Source organism: Drosophila mauritiana, chromosome X (assembly GCF_004382145.1).
Source record: "Drosophila mauritiana strain mau12 chromosome X, ASM438214v1, whole genome shotgun sequence".
Taxonomy (NCBI): domain Eukaryota; kingdom Metazoa; phylum Arthropoda; class Insecta; order Diptera; family Drosophilidae; genus Drosophila; species Drosophila mauritiana.
The window spans coordinates 1,009,542-1,027,080 of record NC_046672.1 but is presented as its reverse complement, the minus strand read 5'-3'; the positions used below and the strand labels follow the sequence as shown (position 1 = coordinate 1,027,080).

The following is a 17,539-nucleotide window of genomic DNA, read 5'->3' as shown; positions in this document are numbered from 1 at the left end:
GTTCGTAATTTCAACCGTTATCTTTCCTCGTTATTTTTGGTATTTATTTTGGGTATAAAATGGCGCGCAAAGTATCGCATCGGTGGCCTCACTAAACCCCAGTTGTCCCGTTTTTACATTCAGTTGGTCGATTTAGCGGCAACTGTTTATTCCGTTAGTAAAGATTTCGGCCTCCGTCTCGTAAGAAATCCTTTTTTTTTTCAAGTAAAGGTGCGTTCGTAATTTTATTCGTTATCTTTCCTCGCCAAACTTTCGAACTGGGAAACAACAGGATCTCCATTCCTTCGAGTAAAGGTGGGTTCGAAATGTAACCATAATTTCATCCGTAATATTTCCTCACCAAACTTTAGAAATGGGAAACAACAGAAACTCCATTTTTTTTGGAGTGAATGTGCGTGTGTTTTTTTTTTATTCGTTTATTAGTGTTCGTGTGTGTGTGTGAGGAGTTATTTCTGATTGCAGGGGGGAAAACACCCCTTATCCGTTATTTTTCCGTCTCCTTTCGTGCTTAATCAGAATGCGAATTCCGCCATGATGCCGCCGACTTAACGGCACCTGCGGTTCGTGAAGAAACTTTCCCCCTCACCCGTTCTTCATCCGTCGCTCCTTTCGTGGCGAATGGGCCCGCTGCATTTTCGGAGAATTTCGCGGGAAACAAATACATATAACAATACTAAATACATAACCAAACCAGTGCTTCGATTGCTGCGATCGAACACATTGCTGGATCACTTAGCGAAACTTAGCCTTTCTGTTGCATTATGGGCACATACCTTATTATTTCCTAAACCTAATTTTGCTAAAAACCTTTTAATGCACGCGCCTATCTCGGAATGCAGGAGTCTCTGGATTTTAGATTGTATACCCTTTGACCTGCACAACCTCGCTTCCTCTGCTGCCACGTGGCTGTCAATCTGTCGAATGGTGTAGCACACTTTTTGAACCGAGAGAACCAGGAAAACAAGGAAAACTGAGCAATTTGTCAGGCCCTATGTAATTTGGAGTGAAGCACGGCCATGTTGACGCCGAAGTTAGGCGATTAAGTGGGCCGGTGGGTGGATGCAATTGCATGCCAAGGGAAGTAATTAAAGAAGTGGCGAGATGGAAACTCGCAGACAACGGAAATGGCTAACTAGTTTCGCTGGACGAAAGTCACTAGGACGACGTAAAGAAAAAGTTAAATGAATATATTTAAACAAGTCAGAGGCAGCTTTCGTGGGTTTTCCTGAAATTGCTGCACGTCCGACTAATTGCGCTAAATTTAAAATCCGTCCAGCAACGTTCCGCAAAACGACGACCACACACTTCAAATCTAGCAGCTTGAAAAGGTTTTTCAATTACCATTTCGTTTTCCAAAGCCCTCTTTCGACTTTTCCCGCTTTTATCATTTTCTTCCTCCAGCCACCGCATTGGCTTGTTGCGCTGAGAACAACAGCAGCACTTTCGCCAAATTCAGCCACATAGGCTGAAAGGAAAAATGAGCGAAAAAGGGATTGTAAAGTACGGCGGAAACCCAAATTTCCTTTGCACCACTCCTTAAAAAGGGCGAAACACCCAGGAGACATGATTTTTGGGTTTTCCTTACGGCAGTGTCCCCTGATGATTTACTTTAATATGAAGAAGACGGAAGAGAATTCATTTGGTTACCAAACTTGGAGTTCAGAACCTGCATCCTTAAGATAGTTGGTACTGGGAACAAAACACATGCATACATATGCACATAAATACCTTTGTGTCAAGTACATTAAAATAGATGAAAACATACATATGTACATATGATATATATCAGTGAAAAATTAGCCTTGGGAATCTGCTTAGCCATTTAAGCACGATCCTGAAGATTCTTTTGTGATGGTAAGGATATTTCAATTGGATGCGTTTAGTTACATTTGTCGTGTGGGGGGACCGATTCGATCAAAATGGCTTAGCAACAGTTTTTTCTAAGTGTAGGGCAATACACGTACACACACACACGCAAGTGCAGGATGCCTTGGAAATGCAATTTGAATCATAAAATATAATTTTCATTTAATGAATGTTTCAACTTGTCAACCCAGTTGCGTACGTGCGTTTGCGTGTGTGTGCGGGCGATACACACATATGCGCTAAAAGTGCACACACACATACGTATATGGAATATATGGCATATTTTACTTGACTGAATCGCAAGGCAGCAAAGTGGAAAAATTTGCAGTTTGCGAAAATCTGTTGGTGCGAGAAAGTTTCCTATGTAGTAGGGGAGCTCATGGCGTTCGTCTTGCTGCCCCGCCCCGCACTTATCGCCGCCTCTCCGTTTTCCTTATCAAGCAGGTTGGGATGAAAAATGCCAGGCAAGGGATGGCGAAGATTGAAGGTATTTTCCCCTTCTAATTTTCTAGGAAGGATGGGCAAACGAAAAAAACAAATTTTTTATTGATAATATTTCGTTTTAGTAGATGGTCAAACGCTTTATTCTCTGAGTAGACCGAGGTAAACTTGAATGTCTTATATTTTCTGAAGTATACATTTTTTCAAAATTCTAATGGGTGGGCAAACGTGGACAAACAATGTTATTGCGACTTAAAAAAAATTTAAAAAGTCACCTTTTTGATTTTCGAACATTTTCGAACTTTTTCGAAAATTCATATCTCAAAAACTGGACGTGGGCAAAAAAAAAAAAATTGGTGGTTTGAAAAGTTCTGGAATGGTCACCATACTCCCAAAACCGTAATACGTGTGGGGATGGTTGGCTGGGAAGGTATACGAAGGTGGTAAACAATATGCCACTCAAGAGGAATGGATCACCGGAATAAAACTCCGTTGGTCCACGATTACTTTGGATTACCTACAAAAAATATATGATTATATGATGTGTGAAGTCCGTGTAAACAAAGGAGGATCAACTTATCATTAATTTCCTTTAAAAATATTCAAATTAAAATATTTAAGTGTTAATTATCTAGTTTTTTCTATCGTAGGGGTCGCTATCCTGATGATCCAATTTTGATTTACCCATTTGTGGATTGTTTTTCTTTTTTTATTTAAATAAAAGTGTCTCATTTATAGAATTGTTCAACTTTTAAGGGAGACAACTTTCCAAAGCTCTCGCTTAAACAGTTTTCTAAATATCTCACATCAAAGATTGTTTCTCAAGGGGCGCTAACCTGGTGACGCGCAGTATAAGTGTACATTGCAGTGAAGAGAAGGTCTTGAGGGCAATTAAACCTCTGGAATCTTTTCAAGACTACTTCTATTCCGTGACAAAGCAGCACAGGGTTTTTAGTAGCTTAGATTTAAAGACTGATCTAAGCAGTGTGTTTTGTGCACGATATGGCCGGCTCAGTGATGTGCTGGCTTCTCGGCATCTATGTCTCTGTGGGTTGGCCTAATCCCGCCCAGGCAACGTTGGCCTACTTGTGGGTTATGCAATAAGCTGTTACCCATTTCCTGCCCGGCGTTCAGGTGAGCGGCTTCCGAGTGAGGGCCCTGAAAAGTGCACCACTTTTTTTTTGCACCACAATGACAAGTATTCCATAAGGGGCGTTTGACGGTGGCCTTGCTTGTCCTCATTCGTGTCACCCGACCACCCAACCAACCACCCACTCCCCACAAGGTCTCACCATGTTTCATGATGTCCTTTTGGGGACTGCATTGTCTGGGCAACTGGCAACAATAACCGACGGCGACAAAGAAAAGCACAAGCGGCAGAGGAAAAGCAGAAGAACACACACATAAATCATTTTTTCGGCCAACTATAATCCAAGTGGTTACCCCAAAAAAGAGGGAAAAGTATAGGGGGGAAATGCTGAGATTTTATTTAATTCTCGGATTGCCATGTCGAAGTCTCGTTCATCCAAGGGAAGTCAACATTTGCAATATGCAATCGCTACTTTAACCTGCCTAAACGAACTTCGCTCACTAGCAACTACTAGTGAGCTCCCCAGTTAGGCAACTATAAGTTGTGAAGTTTCTTCGCCACTCCTTTCAGTTTAAAGATTAGGGCTTTCTTCCCTTTGCCAACCTTGCTTTTATCGCTATGCACAATCGTCTATTTGGGGTCGGAGAACCGGTTATTTATTGGATGGCATAAAGTGCTGTTCCTATCGAGGAGCATCATCCAAGTACAAAACATCCCAGTTGAAGCCCGAAATCACGCGCACACACATAAGGGTCGAGTTTTCAGCCACAATGTTTGCCCATCCAATATACCTTCCTTCTCCTTCGCATCCTTGTTGACTTTGGGGCGAGCACAAATTAGTTGGCCCGTCCTCGCTTATGTTGAAGTTGATGATGTGAAAGTGGAACTGGGAGTGGGAGTGGAAGCTGGATGTCAATGGGCTCCTAATGGCCCGTTTTCCGCCGCCAATTTTCGCCCCACAATGCTGTCAGGTGTTCTGCCGCTCGGGCTGCTCATCAGTCAGTCAGTCACTCATCCGGAGTCGAGTCACAAGTTGTCAGCCACTTGGCGTGGAAATGGGAATTCCTTGTTTATAATTTATGAGTGGAGTGAAGTGGAGTAGAATTACGCACGGACGACGGGGAGAGCAAAAGGCCACGCCAAGTGACTGTTCTTGGGGATTTGGAGATTTACATGCATAAGGAATGTCCACTTGACATGTTGGGCCACCCGCTCACCTGTTGGCATGAATAATGGACGCGCAGCTGTGACAGATAGTTTAAAGTAGTCTCAATGTCGGCTCCGGTCAAAAATAAACGTGGGTGGTTAGTTGGGTGGCAAAGTACCAGGCTCTCCCTCCAACATACTGTGTTGTAGGCAATATCCTTAGGCAATATCCAATTGTAAGAATGGTTGAAGAATGGCAGGGAGTCTCCAGAAATTATTGCTGGTTTTCTGCCGTAAATATATATATATGTATTTGTATTTAAATATTTCGACTTTATCATTTGTGTTAACTCGTGAAGTCTAGTTCGCTTACTAACGTTGAATTTTGTGCTGTCCTGTATATGTTTTCTTTATTGGTTTGTTAACTCATTTTTTGCTTTATTCCTTTAATTGCGCTTCTTTGTTTTAGCTTGAAAATGAGTAGCGGAATCTTTTTTAAGCTGAATCCAGATGGAACCTTTTCACTGTTCAATACGGGCAACCCCAGCGAAGATAACGAAAATGATAGTTCTAATTCCGATCCTCTAAGGCATCCTGCACCACTGCCGAATTTGCGGCTGCCAGCCGGGTTTAAGTTTGATGTAAAAGCTCCGCTCCAGATTTCATTGGTGAACATCAGTTATGGACAGCTGGCTAAACAAGACGAGCCGAAGGAGTCAAGGGATGTGACAAAACCTTGTTCAGAGAACATCACGAAACCACCGACTACAGTCACTCCTACTACTACTACTCCTAATACTCCTACTACTACTACTACTGCTACTCCTACTCCTACTCCTACTCCTACTCCTACTCCAACTCCTACTCCTACTCCTACTCCTACTCCTACTCCTACTCCTACTCCTACTCCTACTCCTACTCCTACTCCTACTCCTACTCCTACTCCTACTACTCCTACTACTCATACTACTACTACTACTACTACTACTACTACTACTCATACTACTACTACTACTACTACTCATACTACTACTACTGCTGAGACTACAACAAAGCCATCTGAGCCCACGAAGCAAGAATCGCTTTTGAAGAAGCGATACCCTTTTTTGCCAAATCGAAACAGTTTCCAGGGCAGGAGAAATCTCGTCTGCTATGATGTTATGATGTCCTCGCCGTACAGCGAGAAAATCCGGGACCTCGTGCAGTCCTGTGGCCCTAAAGAGGTTTCTTTCTAATCATAGCCCATATGAACAGTGGCGAAAAAGCCAATACCGATAATAAGTATAGCTAAACATTTGGCCTGTTTTTTTTTTACAAAAATTAATAACTCCTAAACTACGGGAGATATTTGACGAATTTTTGTTTATGTGTTACACATGCCCCCAGGAATATTTTGGAAAATTGGGCGTGCCACCAACTCCGCCACAATTTTTTTTTTTTTTTTAATTTTATATTTCTAAAGTTCATTTTCCATTTCAATATTGTAAAAAAATTCATAGTCGTCTCCTCTTCACAATCAGCAGAGTCTGAAGAATCGTTATCAGGTTCATATTTGCAAGTTAGCATTCGAATGACTTCTGGTGTCAGAGATCGTCACTTATGTTTTCGAACGCGCCTCTTTAAATTTATTGATGATATTATAGGATCCGAAGTATCCATTGCTCTGTGAAAGACATCTGCGAAGCTACTAATGGTTTTTACCTTGGCTGGGTTCAACAAAAGAATTTTAAGTATGGCTGCTAGATCCAGCAGGCCGCGCTTCCGTGCAGCTAGCATTGCAGCTTGAACCAAAAGACGTTCGTTGTGATTCTGCGCCCTACGAGTTCATCTGCTTTCTGTCTTTGGCCACTCAAACTTTAAAAATAATATGACGTTTTCGGGCGTCTAGCTAATTTCCTTTTCTTTTTATTATTCTCTTTTTCTTTCAGGACTAGGTGTTCTTCTAACCACTTTGAGTAAACTTTCGAAAATTCATATATTTTTCGATTGCATTTTCTCCACTTTCGCAAAAGATTGACTGAAAACATTCGTTATTATTATTATTATAGCATTTTCCTTTTAACGAACACCCTTTTGATTGCGCCACACTTCCAGCAGGGCAGCATTGGCAATCGAGATTGCTCCCTAAAAAATGAAATTTCTCAAAAAACGCACATAGAGACTACACTTCACACTAAATTTTGCGCGCAATGCAGCCACGAAGTATTTGCTCGCAACAGCTGATTTTAACAGCTGTTATTATAACGGTGCACTGTTAAATTAACTTTTGCGGGCTATAACATAACAGTTTAACTTATTTCCAACATATTAATACTAAAATACTTCATGTTTGCATACTTGTGAAAAACACATTACTGTAAAAAAAACAGGCCAAATGCCCATAGTGCATTGGTTGCATCATCAAATCAAATAAGCACTTAAATAGTCATATATCCATTTCCTAGCGGTTGCATTTTCGTTGCTAGTTCGGCACTCACTTCGGAATCTTCGATGTGCATAAATCTCTACCCGATACCCTATTATTTAACCGAAAATTAAGCAGTTCATTTTTGAAATGTGTCATTGAACAAACCAGAAGTTGATCAGTAAAGGGGCATCGGGTAGTCGATTCAAGCTTTATGGCTTTCAATTTTAATTTGTATTAACCAATATATTTACTTAAGTTGTTTTGTCTTTTCATGTTCACCCAAAAGAATCTTGAAACGTTGGCAAAAATTGTAGATCTGCTATGAATTATGTCTAACAACCGCACCAAACCAAAACATCGACATCCAAACAACTGATCTTACACTCGCCTTTACACACATTTTTTCCATATATGTTTATAGTTTTATTTGTTCTGAACATATCTGCACGTTGCATTAAGAACATATGCATTTATTTTTTTTTTAATGTTTCGCTTGAATCACTATTTCATTATAGAAAGTTTATAGCTTTGTTTGTCCTAAGTATACTGCACGTGGTTGATAACGGAATATATGTGCTTTCTGTAAATGAATTTATAATTCTGTGAAATAAATTTAAGTCCACACCTAATTCAAAATCTTGATGTTCCTTTGCACATTACATTTAAGCTACAACTAGAAAGTGTTTTTTGAACCACAGTTCACATTTTGAAAATCGTTGCTGGGTGCTCCCCGTATTTAAAGCTTATGGTTAAAGTTAAATTAACACGTAAGCACGTTGTATTAAGAACATATGTATTTATTTTTGTTTAATGTTTCGCCTTGAATCACTATTTCATTATTGAAAGTTTATAGCTTTGTTTGTCCTAAGTATACTGCACGTGGTTGATAACGGAATATATGTGCTTTCTGTAAATGAATTTATAATTCTGTAAATAAATTTAAGTCCACACCTAATTCAAAATCTTGATGTTCCTTTGCACATTACATTTAAGCTACAACTAGAAGGTGATCTTTGAACCACAGTTTACATTTTGAAAATCGTTGCTGGGTGCTCCCCGTATTTAAAGCTTATGGTTAAAGTTAAATTAAAACGAAAGCTTATGAATGGGAGGAAGCTGTTCAAAATCACTTCTCAATCTGGGACCACGGAATGATGAAGTTCTCCGCTGCCTTCATTTTCGCGTTATGTTCCTCCGATTTGCCGCAGCCACAAACACCCACAAACCCCAAGTTTCTGATATGGCAGTCAAGCAAGCATCTGGGGCAAACTTTTTTGGACCTAAACTTTCGTCTTTGAAGCTAATTGTTTGCGCATTCCGAAAGTTCTGCCTTGAATCAATTGTATTTCATTTCACTGCTCTTACTTTGTCCCATTTTTTTGGCCGGAAGTTTGCGGGCCAAGACTTTTGCCGCCGTGGTCAAGTTTTTAGCCAACTGCTGGAAGGGGGCGGTGGGGGTGTTTCATCTGGTCAAAAGGCTTATAAGTCGAATGCAAATGTCACAAACAGACGGCATTGAATGCTGGCTCTTGATTCGCTCTCTGTGACCAACGAACTCGACAAAGAACCAGACACGCCCACATGCAAGGCGAAGTCGTTAGAAGAGGCGTCTTAGCCGAATTCAGACTTTTGATATACACATGTTTTAAAGTGTTTGAGCATCATATCTTTCGGGAGCTGGTGCGCTTTAACGAACCATTCGCATATTCGGCACAGTAAGAGTGACCCTGCAAAGTATGCCATGTTTTTCGCACTTCACTTAATGTAAATGAACCGAGGGCCTGTACGAAGGAAATAGCGACCGGGTGCGTGTCCAGTGTGGAAGAGAGAGCTCTGCGGGTGCAGCGCCACTTGATTATCATGCATATTCATTCAAGGCACTTCAGTTGCTCTTTCTGCACATGTGGCAAGCAGCCTGTGGGAGGGGGTGGCACATGAATTATGTAAGAGGCAGCAGTAAAGTGGTAAAGTAGTGCGGCGAAGAGGGCTGGTGCGTTGTGGCACGAACCCGGTAAGTGGAGATCAACGATAGAGAAATGACTGGAACGATGGAGCAATAATTGATACAAGGATAACAATTCAAAAGTGCCTTTGCCTGCCTCCACGATTTTGAAACAATGCGTTGTCTGTGCTTGTCTTGTTGGCGTTGTTAAATTTTTTATTGCCAATATTTATGTGCAGGCGAAATCAGGGAGGGGAAGTAAAGAAAGGAAAATTAAGGCCCGAAGGACGAAGGGACCCTTATTCGTTTGTTTTGTTGTGTTTTGTTTGATTTATGCGTAAACTTTTTTCTTGCCGCTTTTATGTACGAATTGTGTTTCCCTTGCCACCGTTTTACATGCTTAAAAGAACGAAAAAAACATGCATACACATGGAGAACCAACATCCCTCCCACTCATTGGAATGCAAACATAACGCATACGCAGCGTTGGAACTTTTGGGAAAAGAGACCGAAGCTGCAGGGCGAGAGTTTCGAATCCTGCAAAATCATATTTACTTTTTCGTGCCTTGTACTCTTTAATTGATTGCGTGGGGGCGCTGTTATCCTATTACGTTCTCTGTGGTCACGCGGCTACTGCTGTCGTGTCCACCGCGCCACCCATATGCCACAAACCCATCAGGCGCCACCCACCTCCCAGAAGCGCCTCCCACTTTTCCGCAGTCAACAATTTAAATTAAACAATAAAACGCGGAGAGTACTGTTTGCGGTTGTGTTTTCGCTTTGGACAAGTGCTCAAATGTTTGGTCATAATGGTTGCTGAAGGAATGTAATGCGAATTTTATTTCATTTAAGGCATATGACGATTGTACCGTGAAAACTTTCCAGCTCGAGACCAATCGATGTGATTAGCCAGTGGAAAGATTCTTCGGTGTATGATCGAGTCTGTGGCTTCAAAATTTAAACTCTCCCAGCAAAGACCAACGTGCAGGCATTGAATAAGTTATGCAGAGGAACGCATTTGTCGCCTGGACGGATGGCAAAATGCTAGCAATATGAGAATATAGGGAAAATGCGTAAATTAGAGAGCCAGGCGGGGGTGGAAAGTGGTCTTCATTTATTTCATGTCAGAAACTTTGCACGCGACTGCAGAGCAATGAAACAGCCAGAGAATGGGTGTTAGGGAATAGAGACAGAGACCCAGATGAAACACTGCGAGAAATGCCCCCAAAGTGGGGTACTAGTTAAAATATCTGTTTTCGTTGAAAAATGTAAAATATTTGTACAATGCCCGTTTTACCAGTTACCAGTACGTCTGATTTTCCACCATCGCCTTGTTTCGGCAAGTAAGCTAATTGGAACGACACCTAGGACGATAAACCGCTGACGTGGAACGGACTGATGGGATGATGCTCCTCGCTTTGCATGCAGATGGCTTTTCTCGGTTTCCCTGTTTCATTGCAGTTTTCCCAGTTTCCCAGTTTTCCCGCCATTGTTCCCCGGGCCAACAATGCATTTTAATGGACAAGTTACTGGTTAATTATAATTAAATGTGTGGACGTATGCAATGCGAAGAATTTAGAGAAAGGGGATTTTAATTCCAAAGTGAGTCTGCGGGAAGCGTGCTGTCAAATGTCCATGGCCACCTGGGGCGTCCTTGTGCTCGTCTGGGCACTTCCTTTTCGACCATTTTTATTGCGGTTTTCACCCGCATGTGACCACATCCTTCCATTGGCCATTTGTGCTTCGCCGCAATGAAAAAAAAAAAAATGCTTAAAAACTGCCAACGCACAGCCATCGAAATGGAATTTAAAAGCGAACGTGGGAAGCTCGAAATGACTCCAAAGAGGAATGTCCTTCTGGCCACAGTGATAATCGGATTTCCCCCTTTTCCCAACCCGCCCATTAAGCGCCTTGTCCGCTTTTCCTCTTTGTCCACCAAGCTGGTGAACTTATTTACATTTTGCTTAAACGCCGTCGCTTAATTCAAAAAATTCCTTTGCCGTTGCACCATTTAAATTTAAATACGAGTGCATTTTGTGTGGTACGGATGTGATGCATCGAAAACTACCACACAGGGCGCATAGAAGAATATATGTTATATACAGCATATACAGCATATAGTAAATAGCATAATATAGAGCACTTTTGAATTCCACGCATACAAGCAGCTTTATGCCATCATTGTTGGCCTCGAAAAGTGACATGAATGTGTGCCAATCAAATGGATTATAACGCTGATTATGCCATTTAGGGTGTTGTATTTGAAATGCACTGCTTTAATCAGTCCAGTCCCTACTCAATTAAACATTTAAGCTACGACTCTGAGCTAAGTTTGCATTCAACGAGGGAACAGCAATTGCAAGAGTAAATTACTTAAACATATTTTCTTGGTATTATTCTGCTTATTCGCATCCAAAGTCCTAGAGGATAACTACAAAGGTTTTCTCAGATATGACATGAAGTCATTGAATATATTAAATTAATTCACTAACATTTTCAGTTTCTGTGTGGCGTCGGTCACTTTGACACTATGCAGCTGACATTTGCAAACGTGTCCAATATGCGAATTGCTTTAAAAATTATTGCTTAATTAACATGTGGCGTGCTGCTCTATTTTTCAGATACTAATCGATTGGAATTGGGAATTTGCATATCCTTTACACCGAAAGCGGTCAGGAGGATTCTTTTCCGCCCCTGAATCCCCTGAAGCGGGAGGAAGGCCGCCACGTTGGAAGGAAAACGGCTTTTCACGGCAGTTAATAAATTTTTAACTGGTTCAACAATTGCCCGCGAGTTTCGCCAACTAATGGTGAGTGGAGTTGAGATGAAAATTCTACTGCCTTTTTAAGCAAACTTTGAACGATATGAATATTTTACTAGTATATTTAAAGATTTAGTAAACCAAACAAAAAATAAACAGCAAATCCATTTATCCATTATGGCCTCAATAACCAATTCACATATGTACTAAAAATTTAGCATACCCTATAAACAAATTAGGAAACGTTGCGTACAATTAATTTTTATAATTAATAATCTGTTTGTGGTGCAAATTCGGTAAATTCGGTTCGTTATATGTATAATTGTGTGTAAGCAATAATGAAATTAAATTACTTATTTAGTGCCTTATTTGGCATTTGCAAACAAATAGAGAGATTAATAATTAATACATAATACATATACATTTTGCCTAAATTTGCGGTGTTGCGGATAATTGTTTTCTCAATTTATGATCACTACAAGTGTGCTTGAAATTCTAGACGAGAAACGCGGCGGCGAGTGGCGATGAACCCGACGAGGAGCAGGCGTCAGCCGCAGTCGCTGAAGGTGAGGATCAGGAGACTCAAAACCAGGCGATGCAGGATGATGGGCAACCAGGAGGCGAGGGCCACCACCTCAGCAGCGAACAGCAACCATCGACAGAGCAGTGCCGTCAGAGGCCGCGGAAAAAATTGACGGACAAGCAACCACAACGAAGTGCTGCCAATTCGCATCCAGAGCAGGCGGATGCGGACACAGACTCCAGCTCCTGCGAAGGCATTAAAGTGGGTCAGCGGAGGAGCACGCGGGTGAGCTACGCTCAGAGAAACCGTCATGGGGCGGAGCTGGACCACTACGACTATGATGAGGAGGGTGAGGGGGAGTGGGAGGAAGATGGCGAGGAGGAGGAAGAGGAGGAAGAATACTACGACGACTGCGAACAGTCCTCGAAACCGGAGGGACGTCGACCTTCTGCCTTAACCGCCTTGAGCGTCCGCAGCAGACGAAAGACGAAAACCCGTCAAATTTGCTATGCCTCCTCGGACTTGGAGCTGGGAATTGGCGACGGACCCAACCTAATCGACGGCGAGACCCTGGATAAACGCCGCTGCATCTCCAAGGGACAAATGCGGGAATTCCGGGAGGCTTTCCGGCTCTTTGACAAGGATGGCGATGGCTGCATAACCAAAGAGGAGCTCGGCACAGTGATGCGGTCACTGGGACAATTTGCCAGAGTGGAAGAGCTGCAGGAGATGTTGCAGGAGATCGACGTGGACGGTAAGTGCTCGATGGGAGTTCATTTTATATTTTATAATGATTTATAATGATAATCCTCATTATGCGATGACTTTCAGGGGACGGGAACGTCAGTTTTGAGGAGTTCGTTGATATCCTGTCAAACATGACGTACGAGGATAAGTCAGGTCTATCCTCCGCCGATCAGGAGGAGCGGGAACTACGTGACGCATTCCGCGTCTTCGACAAGCACAACCGGGGATACATAACAGCCTCTGACTTGCGAGCCGTGCTGCAGTGTCTGGGCGAGGATCTCGACGAGGAGGACAGTAAGTGCCCATAACGTCGTTGCAAGTGTATTGTTTCGTAATCCCACATCGCACATCTAGTTGAGGACATGATTAAGGAGGTGGACGTAGACGGCGACGGGCGCATTGACTTCTACGAGTTTGTCCACGCATTGGGAGAACCGGAGGACTCGCAGGAGAACGACGACGAGGATGTGGACACCACATCGCCGCTGCCCACACCGAAATCGGCCATTTCCCTAAGCTACGATTGAGGCTACCGGACTTCGCCCTATGTGCATGCTGATTGTCGAGAGAGGAATCCAAAGTTTGAATAATATATATATAGCTTAAATTAAAACACGATCCAGAGATTGCCGACTTGGAATAACAAGAACCGATACAGGTGTTCGAACGGCAAAGATTAGAGAGCGGTCGTTTATTTCATATCAACTTTTTTCAACTACTAAGCCATAGCTAGTCGAGGTGGAAGCGATTGACCAGTAAACAAATTACTGGTCAAACAAATTAAATAGAACTTATCAAATTAAATCTTTTAATTGAGTGGACGCACAGCTTATCAAATTGAAAAGGTTATTAAATATATACATACATACAAACATACATATATATATATATATATAATATATATAATATAATAATATAATATAATATAATATATATACATATATATATATATATATATATATATATATATAATATAATAATATAATATAATATAATATAATATATATACATATATATATACTATTGAATAATCGAATAGAACAAATTAACCGACAAACGATTTACTTTACATCGATCTTTGAGGGAAACTAACTAACTCCAATTTTAAATCGCAGTCTTTACCTTTAAAAATCAAAGTAATCTTAGTACGATAAATATAACTTACCATATCTATTATATCCTTGGGCTTATCCAACTTAGAAGCACAAATACACATATTTCAAGACATATCATTGAAGACGCCTCTGTAAATGTGTTTTTTAAATCCAACTGACCCCATCCTTTATATATATATATATTTATATATATATATGTCAATCTATCCGTAAGTTCCTTTAGCTGCCCACCTGCGTTTCCTCCTTGTTTTCTTTTCGTAGCATCTAAAACGAATAAATTGATTTACGAAGTATTGCTCAATTACGGCTGCTGTCGTAATAAAAACGTAACATAACAATATATTATCAAGCTTATGCTCATTTTCTAAGTATTAAACGGACAATTCACAGAAATTAAAAATTTGCCATTTTAATCAAAATTTTGAATCGAAAATCCCTATGAATAATAAAATGTATTTAAAATACTCTTGGCCAATATCTCTTACTGGAATGGGGATTGGGTTTTAGTGCACGTTGCTTTCATATCACTTCTGTTGACATCCCCAATTGCCAACCAGCTCAAAATATTGGACCACTGGGATTGACTGGACAGAACCGAACAGATGGCTCGCTAGGGGGAAAAAACTATAGGTAAATAGAAAGATCCCGTGCGCATTCTAAAAAGTATCTAAAATTAAGAGAACTCAAAGTGCAGGCGTCACTATGTCGCCTAAACTGGTAAGAAAGGTGCCGCATTTGGCGGGACAAAAGTCCCTCTTTTTTCGACCGACGAAAAGCACGTCCGCCAACCAAGCCGTATCAAAGCAAACTGATATTAAATAAAAATATTAAATATAAAATAACCGTAGCAACGGTGCATCACCCCATCAACTTGGCAATTATATGCGACTCCACTGTTGACTACTGATAGGTATTAGGTATTGGGAAATGAAAGCGAAAAGATTCCCTGATGCCACAAGCTACCTGGGGATTTCCTTTGTTGGGGAAAGCGCTTTCATGATTGCCAGTCAGTATTTTTAATTAATTTTAATGAGGCGCCTCGTCACGATTGATTGATGATTGATGGTATTAAAAATATATATACACAATTGAAGTGAAAAATAACTCAATAGGTAGACTTTCCTACTGCTGGACTAGTTGGTTAAGCTGCCGTTCCTGCTCCAGCTCCATCTCGCGTCTTCCCTCCTGATGCTCCAGGGCCAATTCCTGCTGCTTCTTGAGCAGCTTGTTACGCAGCAAGGTCTCCAGGTGGACGCAGAACTCCGACTTTGCGATGCCGGTGTCCAAGTATACCTCCTCTTTGTTATTCATCCGCTTACGCCGTCCACGCACCCCCTGTGTGCCTTGCACGATCGAGGTTTCCGATGTCGAGAGACGCCTGCCGCGGATGAAGCTGTATCCAGGCAGCCAGCGCCGGAGCAGACGGTCCACCCTGGCCAGGAGTCCGAGTTTGGAGGCCTCTCCACTCCTCCCTTCGCTGCCGGAGTACTCGTTAGCCAGTTCATCCATGTTGGAGCTTTTTGTAATTATTCAAAGTTTCTAATTCACAAGTATTTCGGGGAGCTAGCAGCACCGTTTATTCTGAGTGTTCGAAAGAGAAACGCCTTCTTTGTTTCCAAATTTCCATTTACCCCGCATACGACATTTAACTAAACGAACATTCTATGTGTTGAAATCTGGAAATGTGGAGGAAGTGCTTCAAGTAAATTGCCACCGCACCATCTAACCTACAAAAAGAAGCATTTAGGGCCATCACATTAGCAAATCTAGTGGCAAACGAATTGAATAAACTGAATAAAATAAATCATCGAAATCTGCTTTTTTATGCGGCTTAGGTGGCCGTTTTGAATACCCCGGGGCATTACAAGTGCTTTTGGGCAACACTAGCGAAATGCTTTGGTGTTATGACTCCTTCTTGAACAGTTGAATCCGATTGTTAGTGGTTCGATAATACTTTGCAATCGATGTCAGTGTGCCAGGGGTGTCAGTGTCAGTGTCAATGACATGCGCTAAAGTTATTCTTTACAAAAATCCTACAGCGCGTGTGCACAAAGCTCCTAGCCCAAATCTTCAGCCGAGATGAACTATCAACATTACAGGGCCATCACGTTGGGCAGCACGCTCCAGGAGACTTTGGATGAGATGATGAAGGTGAGTTGGTACACGTACATATGTACATATATGTAGGCCCTTCACACGTGTATTTTGCAGAGGGGCGATATAACCCAGGAGATTGCTAATTTGGTTTTACAAAAATATGACAAGAGCCTTAAATCAGCTCTTAAGGAGCATGGCACGAGCAATATGACCTTTACGGCCGGAAGACTGCAAACCTTTAGATTCTGCGACAATGTGTGGACTCTGATCCTAAAGGACGCGGAGTTCCGCGAGGATCAGCATTCCATGAAGGTCGATGTGGTCAAAGTCGTGGCCTGTCTTGGAAAAGACAATGTAAATGAATAAAGAGCACTCGCACTGAAAGTTGCTGGCAACTAACCGAAGCCTTGTCTTTAATTCTTTGGTCTTATGTGGGGAAAAGGCTGGTAATTAAAAAAGTTGCCATGCCGCAGACCACCTTCGCACTTAATATCCCGGCTTTTCAGATGCGGAGACGCGACCGCAAATGCGGCGACCCATGACCCAGTTAATGGCATACGAAATCTTGATGAACTCTTGCCAGCTTAAATTCAACGGCATCTGGCATTCCCAGTGTGGGCGTATTACTTCCGCATCCTTTTCCGTGCCGATGGAACAAAAAAGCAGGGCGGTCAGGAAGCAGGAAAATATTATCCTTGCTCTCGGCATCTGCGGACTCAAATTTTCAGACTGAGACGAGACCAGGACCCCCACCAAGCCGGAACTACAGTCCACGCACTGAAGGTCTTCTCCGTTTTCCTATTGATGGAGAAGGGTGAGGAGGTTGCCTCTAAAACTGGGCTTCTGGTTCTGCGGCACTGCTACCACTGGTAATCAAGTGGGCGCAGGTGCCTCTGTTGGTGGTCAGGGAGAGCAGGAGCAAGCATATTTGTCTATACGGACATTATCTCTCATTTTGGAAGGTTGTTTATTAGGTATTATGCTGTAGGGCGTGCCATTACCGCAAGTTCGGTAGGAAAATCATCAATTCATTTATCACAATTATACTTTTTAACAGTTCCAGGCCATCAGTATAGATTTGGTTCTTAAGCAGATTTGAAAGTTCTATTAACTTAAAAGAAACTTACGCGGTTGTGAACTTTTCTATTCAAAATCCCAGTATTTCATGAGCCTGAAGTCGACCCATGCATTTCCCTCTTTAGTTCGCAAAGGTCTAAGAATTCGTATAAGACATTTATGTCACCACGGAATCAAACCCGACATTTATCTACGCAATTTAGATCATAGTTTATGGATGGGTATAACAGATATTTTGCCGATAGGTGGGGCTTTTGTATGTATTGAATGTTTTTTTCCGATTTGCCTTTGAAGGACTTTTGTTTTACCTACCTTACTTTACTTTAC

General features: G+C 41.8%; 4 protein-coding genes across 4 annotated transcripts; 3 read left to right on the top strand and 1 right to left on the bottom strand.

Moving 5' to 3' along the window:
• Positions 1–124: 124 nt before the first annotated feature.
• LOC117146474 lies at positions 125–13,794 on the top strand. Its single transcript, XM_033312713.1, has 6 exons — positions 125–180; positions 272–294; positions 11,514–11,701; positions 12,153–12,930; positions 13,008–13,217; positions 13,278–13,794. The coding sequence occupies exons 3-6, from the start codon at positions 11,699–11,701 to the stop codon at positions 13,448–13,450; spliced, it is 1,164 nt and encodes a 387-aa protein (XP_033168604.1). The 5' UTR covers positions 125–180; positions 272–294; positions 11,514–11,698; the 3' UTR covers positions 13,451–13,794.
• Positions 4,801–7,581, top strand: LOC117146481 (integumentary mucin C.1). The gene is made up of 3 exons (XM_033312720.1): positions 4,801–5,395; positions 5,483–5,766; positions 7,237–7,581. Exons 1-3 carry the CDS (start codon positions 5,020–5,022, stop codon positions 7,273–7,275), a joined length of 699 nt encoding a protein of 232 aa, XP_033168611.1. The 5' UTR covers positions 4,801–5,019; the 3' UTR covers positions 7,276–7,581.
• A 1,236-nt stretch (positions 13,795–15,030) lies between the features above and the next one.
• On the bottom strand, positions 15,031–15,776 carry LOC117146486. The gene has a single exon (XM_033312726.1). It carries the CDS (start codon positions 15,545–15,547, stop codon positions 15,161–15,163), a length of 387 nt encoding a protein of 128 aa, XP_033168617.1. The 5' UTR covers positions 15,548–15,776; the 3' UTR covers positions 15,031–15,160.
• A 223-nt stretch (positions 15,777–15,999) lies between these two features.
• LOC117146488 (transcription initiation factor IIA subunit 2-2) lies at positions 16,000–16,635 on the top strand. The gene is made up of 2 exons (XM_033312728.1): positions 16,000–16,189; positions 16,250–16,635. Exons 1-2 carry the CDS (start codon positions 16,118–16,120, stop codon positions 16,499–16,501), a joined length of 324 nt encoding a protein of 107 aa, XP_033168619.1. The 5' UTR covers positions 16,000–16,117; the 3' UTR covers positions 16,502–16,635.
• Positions 16,636–17,539: the final 904 nt, after the last annotated feature.